The sequence below is a fragment of the Phyllopteryx taeniolatus genome, chromosome 10 (assembly GCF_024500385.1).
Source record: "Phyllopteryx taeniolatus isolate TA_2022b chromosome 10, UOR_Ptae_1.2, whole genome shotgun sequence".
NCBI classification, from domain to species: domain Eukaryota; kingdom Metazoa; phylum Chordata; class Actinopteri; order Syngnathiformes; family Syngnathidae; genus Phyllopteryx; species Phyllopteryx taeniolatus.
In genome coordinates, this window is record NC_084511.1 from 15,580,246 (window position 1) to 15,599,616 (window position 19,371).

Below are 19,371 nucleotides of genomic sequence, written 5' to 3' on the forward strand. Positions count from 1 at the left end.
GAGCTGAAATACCTCTGCTATTATTAACCTTGTGTGGTCACTCGAAAGAAGCTAGGCAAGACATCCGGCCCTGCTTGTGGTAATCACTTGTTCAAAGAAAAATTGCAACGTGTCCCCCTAAATGAGAGAAGTTCAAGAGCAGCCAGCAGCTGTCATGTGCTATATGGACCATTAAGCATCGGCCCATTGAATGGCCAAGCATATACTGTAGCTGGCATCCCTAGATCCCACGTTACATAACTTGTGACTGGGCATGGACGAGTGGTAGCCTCAATGGAGGTTTTCCTGTCAAATGTTCTGTTTATTCTGTTTACGCCCCATTGGACAAATGTGCACCTCCCATAGAAGGGAGAAGCAGCAGGTGATCTACGCCTATGCTTTTGAACGCAATTGTTGTGTATCAGTGCTTATTGCTAGTAAATATAAGTGTAATAAATAAAATAAAATACTGCAACATCAATCATGTCTGACCATCTAAAATCAGATGTTTGTTACACTTGTTAATTTTGAAGTCCTTTAAAGCACATCTAATAATGATAATGGCAGATGTGCTAACCAGTCAGCCACCGATCATAATAATGAAGATCTTCTTTTCCTTTCGGCTTGTCCCGTTAGGGGTCGACACAGCGTGTCATCCTTTTCCATGTCAGCCTATCTCCTCCTCTCTAACACCAACTGCCCTCATGTCTTCCCTCACTACATCTATCAACCTTCTCCAAGTTCCTTTCCTGGATGCCAAGCTTAACTATCACTTCTTCAACACCCCTGTTTCCTTCACCAACATGTCCATTACAATCTGTACCAATCACGACTCTCTCTCTCTGTCTGGGATGCTTACAATTAATTCGTCTAGCTTCTTCCAGAATTTCTCTTTCACCTCTAGTTTACATCCTACCTGTGTGCCACTAATTAAATCAGAATCAGAATCAGAATCATCTATATTTGCCAAGTATGTCCAAAACACACAAGGAATTTGTCGCCGGTAGTTGGAGCCGCTCTAGTACAACAGACAGTCAATTTACAGAACACTTTGGAGACATAAAGACATTGACAAAAAACAATTGGGCAAAAAGAATCAGAGTCCTCTAGCACTTAGAGCAGTTTGAATGACTAATATTGCAATAGTCCGGTGCAATGACCATTGTGCAAAGGGCACTGAGACTTCAAGGAGTGTATGCGGTTTAAAGTGACGAGTAGTGCAATAATCTGGGACAATGTTGGTTGGTTGTGCAAAAGTTACAGATACTCCTCAATCAGTGTGCAAATGGAGCAGATGCTACTCTGGCATGAGTGGCCAGTATATGCAAATAGTGCAGCATGGCGAGACAACTACAGTGAGTGCACGAGTAATACATAAGTAAAAATATTTCCAGCTTGTTGTAATGGAATTATAGGTTAGGTGTTTAAGAAGTTGATCGCAAGAGGGAAGAAGCTGTTGGAATGTCTACTGGTTCTAGTTTGCATTGATCGGTAGCGCCTACCTGAGGGAAGGAGCTGGAAGAGCTGGTGACCAGGGTGCGGAGGGTCCGAGAGGATTTTGCACGCCCTTGTCTTAGTTCTGGCAGCGTGCAAGTCCTCAAGGGTGGGTAGGGGGGTACCGACAATCCTTTCAGCAGTTTTGATTGTCCGTTGCAGTCGGAGTTTGTCCTATTTTGTAGCAGCACCAAACCAGACTGTGATGGAAGAACACAGGACTGATTTGATGACCGCTGTGTAGAACTGTCTCAGCAGCTCCGGTGGCAGGCCGTGCTTTCTCAGAAGCCGCAGGAAGTACATCCTCTGCTGGGCCTTTTTGAGGACGGAGTTGATGTTGGTCGCCCACTTCAGGTCCTGAGAGATTGTAATTCCCAGGAACTTGAAGGTCTCGACGGTTGACACAAGGCAGCTGGAGAACGTGTGGGGCAGCTGTGGCGAAGGATGCCTCCTGAAGTCCACGATCATCTCTACAGTCTTGAGCGTGTTCAGCTCCAGGTTGTGTCGGCCGCACCACAGCTCCAGCCGCTCCGCTTCCTTTCGATATACAGACTCGTCACCGTCCTTGATGAGGCCGATGACAGTGGTGTCATCTGCAAACTTCAGGAGTTTGACAGTCGGGTTCGCTGAGGTGCAGTCGTTCGTGTAGCGAGAGAAGAGCAGCGGAGAGATGACACAACCTTGGGGCGCCCCAGTGCTGATGCTGCGTGTGGATGAGGTGGCTTCCCCCAGCCTGACCTGCTGTGTCTTGCCCGTCAGAAAGCTGTAAAACCACTGGCAGATGGCAGGTGAGACGCTGAGCTGGAGAAGCTTGGATGAAAGGAGTTCAGGGATGATGGTGTTGAAGTCCACAAACAGGATCCTCGCATAGGTCCCTGCACTGTCGAGGTGTTCTAAGATGAAGTGCAGTCCCATTTTGACTGCATCATCCGCAGACCTGTTCGCTTGGTAGGCAAACTGCAGGGGGTCCAGCAGGGGACCTGTGACACTCTTGAGGTGGTCCAGCACGAGACGTTCAAAGGACTTCATGACCACAGATGTCAAAGCGACAGGCCTGTAGTCATTCAGACCAGAGATTGCAGGTTTCTTGGGGACTGGAATGATGGTGGAGCGTTTGAAACAGGATGGAACTTCGCACATTTCCAGAGATCTATTGAATATCTGAGTGAAGACTGGAGCGAGTTGGTCCGCGCAGACTTTGAGGCAGGATGGGGACACATGGTCCGGGCTTGCCGCTTTGTTAATCTTTTGTTGTTTGAAGATGCGTCTCACATCCTGTTCATGGATGGTTAACACAGAAGTCAGAGGTGTGATTGTGGTCGCGGGTGCGGCCGGGTGGGTGTGTGGTGTGAAAGTGTCCTTTTCAAATCTGCAGTAGAAGGTATTCAAGTCGTTGGCTAGTGTGCTATTGTTCTCAGGTTGGGGGGATCGTCGCTTGTAATTAGTCAGCGATTGGAATGCATGCCAGACTGATTTAGAGTCGTTTGCGCTAAACTGATTTTCCAACTTTGCTGCATAATTCCTCTTTGCAATGTTAATTTCTATAGTCAGCTGGTTTCTAGCTCGATTATACAGGGCCCTGTCCCCGCTCTGATATGCGTCCTCCTTAGCTTGGCGAAGCTGCTTAAGTTTAGCAGTGAACCACGGCTTGTTGTTGTTGAATGTGCGAAATTATTTTGTTGGTACACAAACCTCTTCACAGAAACTGATATAGGATGTGACAGTGTCCGTATATTCATCCAGGCTGCCAACTGAATTTTCAAAGACACTCCAGTCTGTGCAGTCTAAACAGCTTTGAAGTTCCATCTTGGCTTCATTGGTCCACTTTTTCACTGTTTTCACTGTAGGCTTCGCGCATTTAACTTCTTGCCTGTACGTCGGTATTAAGTGAATTAAGCAATGATCAGACGAGATGAAGCTCGTCCATTTTGTTGGGTAGGGAGCGTACATTCGCGAGGTGGATCGACGGGAACGCCAATCTGTGTCCTCTCATGCGGAGTTTCACCTGAATGCCGGCCCGTTTCCCTCTGTGGCGCCGCTTCCGTCTCCATGCGCCGAAAACCGCGGACGGCGCTCCGGTGAGTAACTCGGGGAAAAAACTGAGCGGATATTCGAATGTTGGTGACAGAAAGTCCGGAGTAGCCTCCTTGATGGTTAGCAGGTCTCCCCTTGTGAAAGTGAGTCGTGTAAGGTCTCCAAAGACGGACGAAAAACACAACAAACACAAAAACAAAAACAATACTAGAGAGCGCGTTACCGAGGCGACCACACTGGTAGGCGCCATCTTGCCATCTTGCCAAAGACTGGAAAAAAGGCTACTAATTGGCATTTGTTCTCATGGGCAATGTTTACCAACCTTAATTTTAGGCAAGACAAACTCTGTATTTTACATTTGGAAAATGTCACGACGCACCACCAAACAAAAATGTCACAAAAATATTTATAATGACAATTTCCTCTCACTTTACTCACTCAGTGTGAAATCTGGGCCTGTTTAGTTGGTCACAAAAATGTTATTCTGTTGTATTAATGGCAACAGGTGGATCCACAGATTTAGAAGAGAGGTTTACTACTCTACAGCAGGGGTACTCCAATACAAATCTTTAAGGGATTTATTTATTTTTATTTTTTTCAGTGTGTCAAAGGGTCCATTTATTGAGGTTGGTCAGACCACATGTGATATTACTGTAAATAAAAAATAAAAATGTACTTTTCATCCAAACTGACAACAGAAATAATTAAAATAAAATGTCATTTTCATTTTGACATGAATTAAAATAAATAGTTGAATAAAAGAAAACATGACCTCTGTCATGAATCAAACACAAATTTATCAGGATGGGGATAAAAAACATTTTTCTTTTTAAAGATGAAACAATTAACCACAAGAGAGAAGGAAATATGGAAATAAGGAAATAATATCACAATTCAAATGCGTGTCATTGCATTTGTGTGTAAGTGTGCGTGTGTGTATGTGTGTGCGTGTGTGTGTGTGTGTGTGTGTGTGTGTGCGCGCGCGTGTGTGTATGTTTGTGTGGTGTCCTAGGAGAGCTAGAATAATGAAATACAGACTGTTAAGTGACCCCAAACATAAGATAAACATAAGATAAGTAAAAACAATAATTAAATACAAGTACAATCAGCAGCATTTACACATTTAACAGCGCACTTCCTGTATTAAAGTGGCACTAAGATGGCTTAAAAAATGGCAAGAAAATTCGACACACCACATAGAAGATTAATGTTAACAAGCCTACCAAATTTGTATGAATAAAAAAAATCGCTAAGTATATAAAATCAGGTTTCAAAACTTGAACAATGAGGGCCACCTCTCAGCTCTCAGACGCTTTGGGCATGTCTCATGGATGCCAGGCCACCGTGCCGCATGTTAATCCATCCATCCGTTTTCTACCGCAATGAGGGTGGCGTGGGCCAATGCCAGCTGTCCTAAGTAGAGTCGTGTCAGACAACAAAACTTTTTTTTTTTTTTGATAATGTGGTAGCCTACCCGGGTCATGAGTTCAAGAAGTAAACTGCCCTCCTTTTAGTCAAATAGTCAGGTAGGTTTTGATGAAGAAGATGGCGAAAAGAAAAAAATGCACTTTTCAACACGGATGGACAGAGGAATTCGCCTTTGTGGCGAGAGCAGCTGCTACGGTGTGTCTATTATTCTATGATCAAATTTCATCGATGAAACGGTCAAGTCATACAATATTTTTTAACACTGAATACAACTTATATTCAATGTTAAAAAATATTATATGGCTATCACGGAAATACATTTTAAAATGTGTGGCTTTCGTGGTTCTCTTAGCTTCCGGACCCCGACTCCTGGACTGTACTGTACCTATATGGGCTGACCAAAACAAAACACATAGTGGAAGAAAACATTTTTCAATTCAGGCACACCTGCCACGCAGTAGGCGTGCTTCTTCTGCACTCCAAGCCTCACATCCACATTGAATGGGCTGGATGACTACACACTACACTGTGCTGTGCGAAACAAAGTGGCTCATGGCCGATACTACTATTTTCAAAATTCCCAATCTCGTCTGATCATGCAAACTCCCATAGCAGTTTCGGGGGGCCACAAATAGGCGGCCAGTGGGCTGGGGGTGGCACGGGCCAGCCTATTAGGCACCCCTCATCTACAGTCTAATCCAAAACCATCTTTGGAAAATATGAAAAACTACTACAGTGGAAGCCCCAAAGGCTATCCGTTTCTCTACATGAGTTGACTTGGAAATTGTTCTAATTTTAAAACAATTTACGGTAAGTCCACCTTTTAAAGCTTGTAAAGTTTGTCAACTGTCTACACAATCCAGCTGTCAGCAGAAAGGTTCAGTAATGTAGAGTCATTTGCCTTGAAAGAGGACACCATGCGAAAGAACTTGAGCAAACTTCCAATGATAACCTAACATTATGAACTGTTTCAACACTTCTATAGCAGTTGCACCTGACATGATCAGGATGAGAGAGTACTATAGTTTTTCTGGTATGTACTTAAGCGTTTTCTTTTTTTTAATGAAAATGTTGCTGTGTGGTCAGAAGCTGAAGCTGATGCCCTCGTCCTCTGTCCTGGACGGATGACCTTCATGGCTCAACAATCCCAGTCTTCTGACCATATTATTATTATCATTGGTGAGGGCATTCTGTTCACGGAAGGAAGCTTCAGGACATGAGGGGACAACAGCACTTGGGTGTGTTCCTGTGGCAATTTTTTAAAAAGAAAAGTATGCATGATTGTTTCACATGGAAAAGCAGCTCTCATGACTTTTGACAACGTGCAGCCCTGTAGCAGCGGCACATGAGCCTAAAGCGAAGAAGAATAAACAGTAAAGGCTCGCTTTGTTTTTCCGTGTGAGATAGCCTGTTTTTGGCTGACCCACTTTGAAGTAGAACAAAATGAACACGAGTGCTGATTTCTTCAAAGGGAGCAGAAAATGTTTTTATCAAATTTGGCAATCTTATGGCTTATTTGAAGGGGCTATGAGGCAAAACGTGCCGACTGCTTGGGAAACTTGAATAGAAAACTGGCTCCCCTCTGGCACCACCCCTCACTTGTGAATTCCATTAGCACTTTTGTTTTTTCTGTACTCTGCAGGGGTTGATGTGCTCCAATGAGTCTATGAGTGTCTTTGACAATTCAAGATCAGGAAAACACACATTTCCAGTGTAGATAACATCCATCCTTCCATCCAATTTATTCCACTTATCCGAGGTTGGGTTGCGGGGGCAGCAGCTTAAGCAGAGAAACCCAGACTTCCCTCTCCCCAGCCACTCCAGTCAGCTCTTCCGGGGGGATCCCGAGGCGTTCCCAGGCCAGCCGGGAGACGTAGTCTCTCCAGCGTATCCTGGGTCATCCCCGGGGCCTCCTCCCGTTGGGACATGCTCAGAACACCTCAACAGCGAGCCGTCCGGGGAGCATCCTAACCAGATGCCAGATCTACCTCATCTGGCTCCTCTCAATGCGGAAGAGCAGTGGCTTGACTCTGAGCTCCTCCCGGATGAATGACCAAGCTTCTCACCCTATTTCTAATGGAAAGCGGAGGAAACTCATTTTGTTCTTTCGGTCATGACCCACAGCTCGTGACCATAGGTGACGGTAGGAACGTAGATCGACCGGTAAATAGAGAGCTTTGCCTTTTGGCTCAGCTCTTTCTTCAACACGACAGACTGTTACGGAGTCTGCATCACTGCAGACAACGCATCGATCCGTCTGCAGATCTCCTGCTCCATTCTTTCCTCACTGATGAACAAGACCCCAACATACTTGAACTTCTCCACTTGGGGAAGGATCTCTTCCCCAACCTGGAAAGGGCACACCACCATTTTCCGACTGAGGACCATGGCCTCAGATTTGCAGGTGCAGATTTTCCTCCCAGCTGCTTCACAATCGGCTGCGAACCCCTCCAGCGAGAGTTGAAGATCACGGCTTGATGAAGCCATCAGAACCACATCATCTGCAAAAAGCAGAGAAGCAATGCTGAGGCCACCAAACTGGACCCTCTCAAACACCTCGGCTGCACATAGAAATTCTGTCCATAAAGGTAATGGACAGAATCGGTGACAAAGGGCAGCATTGGCGGAGTCCAACTCTCACTGGAAACATGTTTGACTTATTGCCCCGAATGTGGACCAAACTTTGACACCGGTCGTACAGGGAACGAACAGCCTTTATTAGGGGACCCCCATATTCCTGGAGCACCCTCCACAGTCCTCCCCGAGTGACACTCATGTGCATGACAGGCTGTATATATAAAAAAAATGAATGGATGCATAATAACCAGCATGTTGGCAGGGGTCTTGGTTTTAGGGCCTCATGTGCAGAGTTCACGTTGTCCCTGTGATTGATTTTATCTGGGTACTCCTGCTTCCTCCCATATTCCAATAACACACATTGGTTGGTTAATTGATGTTTAATGATTTTTTTGTGAATATGTGATTTACGACTGGCAGGTGACCAGTCCAGGGATTACCTAGCCAGTCACACACAGACAGCTGGGATAGGCTCCGGCTCACCAAAGACCCTAATGAGGACAATTGGTATATTGATGGCTTGATATTACAGTAGATAGAAAACATATATGAGTGGTTAGTACATCTGCCGCACAGTTCTGAGGTTGGGGGTTTAAAACCACGCTTTCCTGTGTGACATTTGCATGTTCTCCCTGTACTTGTACTGTAGTTTTCTCCAGATAGTCCAGCCACCTTTCACATTCCCAAAACCTGCATGTTAAATTCATTGAAGACTCTAAATTGTCCATAGGCGTCAATGTGAGTGTGAATGGTTGTCTCACCCATGAGATTAATGAAGATAGGCGGTATAGAAAATGGATGGATGGTTGAAATTTTGGCTGCGGTATTAATAATTATTTTTTTTTTTTAATAACTTAAATGTGATAAAAAAAATGTGTCATTCAAGATGAGGTCACACTAAATACTTGTCACTTCATTGCATTTGTCTTTGTTCTAATTGTATTTGTAATAAGACTGAAGTAATCTTAGATATGCTCATTAAACTTTGCTAAAAGTACAAATGTGATGGTAGCCTAAAACTTTTGCCCAGTGCTGTCAAGTTTTAACATAAAAGATACAGGCAAGAGGTGTCGCTATATGTGCAGTTCTGTTGCTTGCTATAAGCTATCCACTATCTGAAGGCTCCGTCGGCGTATCAGCACCACATACCAGACATCAAAGATAGTCTCTCACGGAAGGGTATGAGCCAATGGGAACCTTGTAAACTGAGCTGGACACTTATTTGTGATGTTACAATGTACACTATGCAGCTCCACTGCTCCAGCAGGTAAGCAAGCAGATCCAGAAACAGGTACACGTAAGTCTTGTAGCCTAAGTCAAACTATCGTCAACGGAATACAGTATATTACAAACATGGGCATCTTAAACACGCGATTGCGTAACCCTGGTGCATGACTCAAAGAGTTGAGAAGGGGGATATGGTGTCAGTTTCAAAGATATCCCGTTCACCTTGAGCTCATCTATACTGACGAGTGCTTCCTTCCATCTGGGATCCTTTTCCTGTTCCCAACCAACATCCAGAACTCATCTCGCTACAGTGCTCGCCACATGGTTGTGTAAGCTTTTCTTTATCTTGCTCATTATTTTCACTCCCTTTCCTTCAAGTTGTTCCCACCTCCTTCCCATTCCTGAGTCCTCTTCCCAACTCCCCCGTTGCTCTCTTGTCATGACATTGGCGTGTGACACGTGTGAGAAACCTCTGCAGTGGCCCCCGCTTTGGACAAGACACCGATATACTGAGAGTGCCGGGTGACGAGGCTATTTTAAGGGCTCGTAAATATGAGAACTTCCTGTCCTAAAGTGTATCTAATGTCTCTGAGGATATTTGATGCAGACAGAGACCAAAGTTCTTGTTGATTTGGTGAAAGCTTCTTGTTTTTATGACTCAAAGTTTCAGGCCTTAACTTAAAAATAGACATTTGCACATAGCTGGACAGTGAAAGTCGTTCTCTCTCAAGCTGCCTTTGCCAGCAATTGTTCCTCTGTGTGTATAATAGCATTTTCCCAGGCACTTCCACACATTTAGCAAGCTCAGTCTCTGTTCACCTGTTTGCAAGTGTGGACACAAGCCAAAGAATTTACAGTACCAAGAAAAGCAATACAGGTACTGTGAAGCTGAAATACAAGTGCAAGCTGTACAAATTGAGTTTAATTTCTTGTGACTGTAATCAGTAGAAAACAAATTACTAATATGCAATATGTACAGTACACACATGCAATTATTTTTACAATGAAGAGGGTAATGATCGACCGTGGCTTGTCTCCGTTTTGTTGTGTAATTGTCTGTCTTTTTAATGTTACACGCGGGCGTTTGGTGAATTTGCTGATGGCTGATGTGAGGATTTAAATTTGTTCATCACGTAGTGTTAGTGTCATCACATCATATAGTGTTTGTGTTAACCTTTTCAGATAGATAGCAATTGTGCTTTTGTTATATTTCAGGATAGACTTGCATATTGAGCAGGTGAATACAATATTTACACACGCTTGAGGCCAAGGCTGCTAGTTTGCTACGCAAACCCACCACTTGCTGATTTCAGCGAGGTGTCTGTGTTCAAAACACGTGAGAATCAATTATTAGTCCACCTCAAGCAAAAAATTTTATTGCGGAGTGGCAAAGTGGATATGTTTTTTATATTTCTATATATAAAATGCAGAAGCAGGAATTCATGGGCCAGAATCACAGTGACACTGTTTCCCAATGAACACGTAGTAGCCTGTAAACTAGCGAACACAATGAAAAGCAAATATGACGCTCAAATTATCTTCATTTTTGTGTATATATATATATATATATATATATATATACAGTATGAAATGGTGGGCAAAGAAATTTTCTTAAAGTAACAGAAGACCTCCGAGAGGAACCAAACTTCTAATCAGTTAGAACCTGTTATAATCATTTGTTGTTTGACCGAGTGTGGAATGGACTAAAAAGATTCATTTTTGTCCATCTTGAAAGTGGGATACAAACGCATACCCCTTTTTCAGATGCCTCTATAAGAACAAATTTTCCTCCCTGATCTCCCTCAAACATTTGATGCTGACAATCATAACTGTTAAACTTGTTTAATTTTGTTTAATGGTGACGTGAAATGGACTAACAGTCAACAAGGAAGCGAAAGATGTCTGCGTCATTGTCGGACATAAACAGTGGAACAGGTTTCTCACAAGTCAATCCCCACAAGAACCGCAATCTCGTGAACAGAAAATTTGGCCTAGTTTCTTCTATTTTTTTTTCTAATACTACTCTTTCTTCTTTGTATTTCTTAGCAGTCTGGCAGCACAGTGGCACTATGCTGCCTCTCATAGTTCACTCTTGGTACTACATCTGGTTTTGGGTGTAGAAACATGCAATTGTCATTGTGTGTGTGTGGTGTGCTGTGTTGGTTATCTCAAGTACATCACACATTGTAAGAGCAGTAAGCACACACCTGCCCATTTCCCCGCACCTCTCACATTTTAAAATTGGTTTCAGAAAAAAATAGTTGTGTGTACCCTGCTTCACACACACGTTCATATTACTCCTGTTAAGACCATGTTGACTCTGTAACTGCCACCCAAAGAGCTTCATGACATGTAAATGTACACACACACGTACCATTCTTAGCGGTGTTGCATCACCCAAACACAAGTCGAGCTAAGCAGCCTTTGACAACAACAGACAAAGCAGCCACAATGATGGAACCTTGCGCAACAAGACTCGAATGAAATTTGACACTCATCTCTCAATGCTCAAGTAGTCCATTTAGGATGGTACAATGAAAGGCTGAGTTCTGACGTACAGTGTACACAAAGACATCATAGATTGCACTAATCTCCTAGGCCCTCTTGTACTGCACAACTGTTCTGCGTTACTGACATCACCTGTTGCTCGAGGCCAAATAGGCAGCAGTTGTCTTTATAGTGTCTGACTGAATAATCCACGTGCACTGTCAGTGAACAATGCAGGATATTCTAACTGCAATCATCTGAACCCAAATGTATTCCCACCATGGCTGCGTTCTGCAGCACATGGCTCCATTGGCAGATTTAGCAACACAGTGGAACAGTACAGCCCTGTGTTGCATAGTGGTACGCACACAAGGATAGCTTATGATATGAGTCTCAATGCATTTCAAGTTGAGATGACCTGAATAGACCTTATTCTTACACGATCTGTGTTTTAAAAGCACATCCAAGCATGAAAATCCCATCAGGCCATTTAATTTATTACCACTTTATATTGGTTGTGTTACTTCAGAAACACCATTTAATTGTCTACTCTTTTACATTTCAGGACACGCGATAGACAAGGTAATCGCTACACTGATTGTTAAGTTGATAGCGTGGAATTGATCGGCACATTTTCTGGGCAGCAACAGGGCACGAAAATGGAGTGCAGACCATTCACAGAGAGATTCTCTGAGAGACTTTGGTGCGGCCAGCGTAGGTTCATTTCGCACTCAGTAACCGTGTGAATGTGAAAGCAAATGGTTGTCTATGTCTATATGTGCCTGTATCCCACTAGAATACAATAGATCCGACCCTGCACTGAGCAGCAGCTGAATTACTTCACACAATTTCCACATTCAGAAAACCAAAACAAGAGCAATCTGTAGTAACCTGAAAATCTTTAAAGCAGTGGGTTTTAAGGGTCATTAATGCGGTAAGTTCACAAATGGAACTTTGATCAAGAGCAAAAGTGGAGCAAACCATTTTCTTCTGAAGCTGTTTAACTTTTTTTATGAAGAGAAATGTTGTTACTATTTTAAGAGTTGTAAAAGTTTCTTTGCATTGTTCCATATCTAGAAAAGCTGTCCATAAAACTGACTCATCAGTAGGAGTCCCAGCCATGGGAGCAGTGGCGATTATAGGGCGGGCCAGTGCCCCCAACACTGTGCCTGGACCCCCTCTGTGACCCCCTCTCTATACAGTTAGTACAAAGTACTGTAGTAAGACAGCATTAGCAGCTTGTCACACTAACTACGCACAAAGAAAACAAGCAAGGAGTTACTACACAGAGCCCAACCTACACTTATGGTACAACAACCTAACAAAAATGAAAACACGGACAACACTTATTATGGGGAAACACATAAAAATTCTAACATTACGATGGACACCTTATTACTACAACTATGTACAACATGCCGCTAGCCATGCTGGGAAGTCCAACAAAACCCCTCATCCCAGCTCCCCCCCCAGTAAAATTGGTCTAGAACCCCCACTGCATGGGAGATGTGACTGTCACGTGTGCGTGTCTGTTTTAAATTGTATTGGGACCGTGTCAAATGTTTTTCTAATATGTATATGTATGCTTTGGGCTGCTAAAAACTGGCCCGCTGGCTGAACTCTGGACCCTCCTGAATTAACTGATGGTTACTTTTACCCATACAATTCTAGTGCATTCAGAATAGGAAATGTAGATGAATATTTAAAAAGTGATGCTATACAAAGTGCGGGAGGATCCTCCCCAGACTTTACTTCAAAGACTTCTTCTACATTTCCTTTGTTCTCCTTCTGCTTCTAGGTTTCTGTCTTGTTCCCATCACCCTGCCCTGCTGGGGTCTGGGAAAACGATGACTTCATCTTTGTAAACCTCTCTCACCCACACAACACTCCAACCAACCACAGCTGAAGGACAGGCATTTCCTGTATGTCCTTGACTAATAATAACAATGTTTAATTGCGATACCACTGCTACTCTTCAGAACATGGCCAGGATTAGATACAGTTTGACTGAGAATTGGAATTTCTAACAATGGTTGCAAAAACTCACCATAAAACTGTTACAGACTGTTTATAATTTTGTTGGAGTATTGATATTTTGGGAAGCCATCAAAACATTTCGAGCATCGTATTTGTACAGTAGTTCAACTGTTGGGCAGGTTTTTAGTTGGAAGTGACTAAAGCTTGATATTAAAATAGCACTTAAGAAGAGGAAGAAAAGTGACATACAATCCATATAAAAAGTCTAACAACCCCTCTTCAAATGCCAGGTTTTTGTGATATAAAAAAAAGTTTGTTCATTAATGTGAACCTGTACAACTCAATTGAAGAAAAACACAAATATTTTTAAAAAGTGAAGGAAATGTGAGGAAATGTTTTTGCACAAGTGTGCACACCATTTTATACAGTAAATGGGGTTGTGGCTGTGATCAGTTAAACCAATCACATTTAAACTCATGTTAAATGGGAGTAAGCACACACCGGCCACTATTTTAAGTGCCTCTGATTAAACCCAAAGAAAGTCCACATGTTGTAGTAGGCGTTTCCTGCCATTTTTGTCATCACATCTTACAGCACAAGCCAGGTGTGTGCTGACTGCTATGTTCAAACTTTGTTGACTGTGAAAAAGTGATTTGTTAATGATGAATACAGCCACACTACTGTTACAGTTATAAGAGGTTTTACAAACTTGTGCAACTGCATTATCTCATTTGATTATTTTTACTTCCCCTTTCAAAGATTGCATTTTTTTTCAGTCCGGTTGTACAGGGGCGGCACTTTGGCCGACTGGTTAGAGCGTCGGCCTCACAGTTCTGAGAAGCGGGATTCAATCCCCGACCCCGCCTGTGTGGAGTTTGCATGTTCTCCCCGTGCCTGCGTGGGTTTTCTCCGGGCACTCCGGTTTCCTCCCACGTCCCAAAAACATGCATGGTAGGTTAATTGAATACTCTAAATTGCCTGTAGGTGTGAATGTGAGTGCGAATGGTTGTTTGTTTGTATGCCCTGCAATTGGCTGGCAACCAGTTCAGGGTGTACCCCGCCTCCTGCCCGATGATAGCTGGGATAGGCTCCAGCAGGCCCGCGACCCTTGTGAGGATATACGCAATACAACCAGTGCTTTATACACAAAGTAAAGCTAAGACATACAAAGTAAAGTTATGACTTGCATGTATTGATACACAGTTACTGTCCATCACTCCATTTAGTTATGGGTCAAAATATCTTCAGCACTATTAGGATGACGAATCATTTCACGTACAAATAGAAAAAAGCTGACCTACCATCTTCTCTGCATCTCTGCTCCTTCCCTCTGTTTGAAAACAACAGACTGATATGCTGAAAAAGTGAAGGCTGTTTCTTTCCCATCTTGTGTCTCATTCAGAATTCTTCCACCAAATGTGTGAAGGCACGTTTTCTCTGCTAGACTGCTCATAAGAAGTGTGAGTTTGCTACTGTAACCGTTATTCTGCCCAAATACCAAATCCCGCCTGAAATTTGAAGATATGTAAACATGAGCATGTGGGCTCTGTTATCTTTTTCTGGCCAATGAAAGCCACCCTTGGAGGATAAGTTGGCACGCGTGTATTTGTGTGGGCGTGTTCATGGGTGTGTGTGGACCGTTGAAAAAAAAAGACAAGACATGACAGGCTTCTGTAGTTGTTCTGCAGTGTTGTTGTAGTGTGTAAATCTATGCTTCAGTGGTGCATTGAATATTCAAATCAGATATTTTAACCAAATCAGAATCAGAATCATCTTTATTTGCCAAGTATGTCCAAAAAACACACCAGGAATTTGTCTCCGGTAGATGGAGCCGCTCTAGTACGACAACAGACAGTCAATTGACAGAGAACACTTTTGAGACATAAAGACATTGAGAAAAACAGTCACTGAGCAATAAAGGGTTGCTAGATATCTGGTAATGCTGGTATAATTTTTTTTTTTTTTTTTTTTTGACAATTGTGCAAAAAGATGCAGAGTCCTCTAGCACTTAAAGCAGTTTGAATGACTAATATTACAATAGTCCGGTGCAAGGACCATTGTGCAAAGGGCGCCGAGACTTCAGGCGAGTAGTACGATAGTCTGGGACAATGTTGATTGTGCAAATGTTGCAGATACTCCTCAGTCAGTGTGCAAATGGAGCACATGCTACTCTGGCATGAGTGGCCAGTATTGGTCAACAATCGATATGCAAATAGTGCAGCGTGGTGAGACTACTACAGTGAGCGCACAAGTAATATAATATATATTGGCCCGACAGAAATGTGACAAACTCAAGACAAAAAATTGCCAGCATGTTGCAATGGAATTGTAGGTTAGGTGTTTAAGGAGTTGCTAGTTCTAGTTTGCATTGATCGGTAGCGCCTACCTGAGGGAAGGAGCTGGAAGAGCCGGTGACCGGGATGTGGAGGGTCCGAGAGGATTTTGCACGCTCTTGTCTTAGTTCTGGCAGCGTGCAAGCCCTCAAGGGTGGGTAGGGGGGTACCGACAATCCTTTTGATTGTAGGTTTCTTGGGTACTAGAATGATGGTGGAGCGTTTGAAACAGGATGGTACTTCGCACAGTTCCAGAGATCTATTGAAGATCTGAGTGAAGACTGGAGCGAGCTGGATGGGGACACGTGGTCTGGGCCTGCCGCTTTGTTAGTCTTTTGTTGTTTGAAGATGCGTCTCACATCCTGTTCGTGGATGGTCCACGCAGAATTCAGAGGTGTGATTGTGGTCGGTGGTACGGCCGGGTGGCTGTGGGGTGTGAAAGTGTCCTTTTCAAATCTGCAGTAGAAGGTATTCAAGTCGTTGGCTAGTGTGCTATTGTTCTCAGCTTGGGGAGATCGTCGCTTGTAATTGGTCAGCGATTGGAATGCATGCCAGACTGATTTAGAGTCGTTAGCGCTAAACTGTTTTTCCAATTTTGCTGCATAGTTCCTCCTTGCAATGTTAATTTCTTTAGTCAACTGGTTTCTAGCTCGATTATACAGGGCCCTGTCCCCGCTCTGATATGCGTCCTCCTTAGCTTGGCGAAGTTGCTTAAATTTGGCAGTGAACCACGGCTTGTTGTTGTTGAATGTGCGAAATGACTTTGTTGGTACACACAGAAACTAATATAGGATGTGACAGTGTACGTATATTCATCCAGGCTGCCAGCTGAATTTTCAAAGACTGCAGTCTGTGCAGTCTAAAGAGCTTGGTTCCATCTTTGCTTCATTGGTCCACTTGGTCCAAGTGAAGCAACAAATAAAATTTCCTACAAAACTGACTGATAGAGTAGCTTGTAACAGTTTGGAATCATTGTTTTATTCAACTGTATTCTGATACTTTGAACAGAACATCCAGAATTGAAGTGCAGCACCTATTAATTTGCTACAAGTTCAACATGGTTCAGTTTCACATTTATATTCAAATGAATAGCTGTTACTGAGTGGATATTCAATCCCCATGAGGTTTGTGGCAAATAGTAAACACGTATACATCCTGCAAACTGTGTAAACCTATACTAAAATGTAATCTACATTCACACCTTTTTGAGGGTTTGTAGTCCCCATATGATATCATTCATTTGATTTGATATTTCAGGAAGCAAGTCAATCCTGTATCAGAATGGCTCAGGTGACATTTCCGTTAAGAGCAGTGTTACTGATTAACATTCCGGGTCAACGGTCAGCAGCAGTTTGATCAGATTCAAAGAGGGATGACCAATAGTAGCTCTGGGTTCATCAAGGCCATTTTCATCAACTAATCCATCCATCCATCCATTTTCTGAGCCGCTTCTCCTCACTCGGGTCGCGGGCGTGCTGGAGCCTATCCCAGCTGTCATCGGGCAGGAGGCGGGGTACACCCAGAACTGGTTGCCAGCCAATCGCAGGGCACATAGAAACAAACAACCATTCATACTCACTAATATTTTGCTCAATTTGAATTCAAATGTGATAAAAGTCTGCAGTTCATGTAATTCACTTTTGTAACACTCAACAACTCAATGCAGCCATTCATAGCAGAAGGAACTATATTTGAACCACTCTTAAAAAAAAATAAAAAAATCCACATCACAGGCTAATCGGTCAGGATAATGTTTCAGAGACATGCCAGACTTTGATCACAGAGGGGAAATGCTCAAATTTGGCCATCGATGTGTGTGTTACATGCTGTAAAGACGTAGAAACGATTATAGTTACCTCATGTGTCTAATTCATCTTTTTAGTCAAACAATGACAATAGAATACAGCACAGTCTTCCTAATTTGAACTTTGATTCCTCTCAGGGGCTCAATTTTGGCCTGATTGTCAGTATGTGTCATATTCGACATTTCAAAGTATTGATAACAATCAAAAGCCCTATTCATAAATGCATCATTTTAGTGATTTGTGAAGCTAATCTGCCACTGACAGGACACAACGTGTAATACTGTTTATTGCAGCCGTGGCCCAATGGTTAAGATCATCGCTTGCCACCGTAGGGGACCTAGGTTCAAAACCCCGACTGGACCATCCGCCAACATCCCCCGGACTCACGACTGTGGTGTCCTTGAGCAAGACACTGATACCCCGAAATGCTCCCTGGGCGCTTCAGCTGCCCCCTGCTCCAGTGTGTTCCACTAACATGTGTATGTGTTCACTGTGATGGGTTAAATGCAGAGAACACATTTCGTGTGCATGCATGTATGTTCATGACAATAAAAGATGATTCTTCTTCTTCTTCTTATTGCTGTAATGCACCTTGGTTTCCAGAAGATGGCGCCCGCAACCCAGAAAAATGTGCGTGTTCGTGTGTAAGTACCTGTGTGCGTGTTTGTGTTCCAATCATCATGTGGCCAGCCATCAAAGATAACCACTCACCTGATTCAACATTAGTGACCTGCACAACTCGTTTATCAGGAAATGTAGTCTGTATTTTTTTTTCAGTATAAGGTCACAAAGTGCGTTACGGGGGCAGTTACGGCAGGCACATCTTTTCCCTCACTGAATGATCAATCTATCCATCTATCTATCATTGTAAAAATATATATATATTATTTTTTTTACCAAAATAGGGAAAGCAGTATGAACTCAATAACAACTGACTAAATAATAAATTGGAATTGGAACTAAGAAAGAAAGGAGTGATTTGAGGACTAGAAATTTGGTTAAAACATCACATCATATCATAGCAAATACAAATACACTACTTAGGGTGTGTAAGCAACATAGGGATGGCTGCAGATCAAGATTAAATACTTAGTCATTTTTAATATTGCCACAATGTTGTTGCATCATTGCTTTTTTTCTGTACAGTATATCAGGCAAAAATGCAAATATATTGGATCTGAAAAGGGATTTTGTTGTTGTTGTTGTTGTTTTTACATTACGGTAATGGTGGATCTCTATATTCGGCTTAATGAACCTGCTGAAGTGTTTATTTTTCCCATCTACTGGTGAACGGTGTAACTACAACTTAAAACAGATTTATGTATGGTGGAACATTTTTATAATGTTCCAAAGTTAATCGAGGGCGCCAGTGTGGGCGCGGGTCGCATGCCAGTTGCCCATCCTTGTTCTAGTATGTTACATCTCATAAGTTCCTTTACATCTCATAAGTTCCAAGTTTACGGTGGGATATTGTGTTTCTAAAGTGATGATCCATTCAAATATCCATCCATGTACTGTATCCATTTTCTATAATCCTGATCAGGGTCACAGTGAGCTGGAACCTATCCCAGCTGACTTTGGGCAAAAGGCAAACTAGACCCTGGACTAGTCGCCAGTCAATCACAGGGCAGACGACCATTCATTTTCACTCTTACATCGTCACTGAGTAGGAGCTGAACCCAAGTCGGGCAAGCTAACCACTACAACAATAGTGACCTAATCAAATAGACTGAATGTAAAAATTGTCATCAATTGGGCCACAATAAAATAAATACAAAAGTAGATAAATGAATGAAATGTACACAAAATTAAATGTAAGGAGAAAGGGTCTTATAGAGTGATTATTTTTAAGTCTTGGTCAATGTACCATAATCAAGCGGAACACTTTCTCATCAGTTATGTGGGTCACTTCGGTCAAAGAAGCCTTTTACCAACGCAGACTGACATGCTTTACAGTGTGGATTCAGGACATCTGGTGCGTTCACTCAAACGTGTGAAGCGAGATTTATGCTTGGAAAGGTGTGGTACTA

At 42.8% G+C, this 19,371-nt stretch overlaps 1 protein-coding gene and 1 long non-coding RNA gene across 2 annotated transcripts in view; one reads left to right on the forward strand and one right to left on the reverse strand.

Moving 5' to 3' along the window:
• The window catches only part of neurl1b (neuralized E3 ubiquitin protein ligase 1B), a 51,816-nt gene extending 37,100 nt beyond the window's left edge, over window positions 1-14,716 (reverse strand). Inside the window, exon 1 of the mRNA XM_061788223.1 lies at window positions 14,505-14,716. Coding sequence (XP_061644207.1) covers window positions 14,505-14,601 — 97 coding nt within the window. The 5' untranslated portion in view covers window positions 14,602-14,716. The remainder of the gene's footprint in view (window positions 1-14,504) is intronic.
• Window positions 8,876-17,908, forward strand: LOC133484969 (uncharacterized). The gene is made up of 3 exons (XR_009790558.1): window positions 8,876-9,068; window positions 13,025-13,148; window positions 17,635-17,908. It is a non-coding gene; the product is annotated as an uncharacterized LOC133484969 (long non-coding RNA).
• Window positions 17,909-19,371: the final 1,463 nt, after the last annotated feature.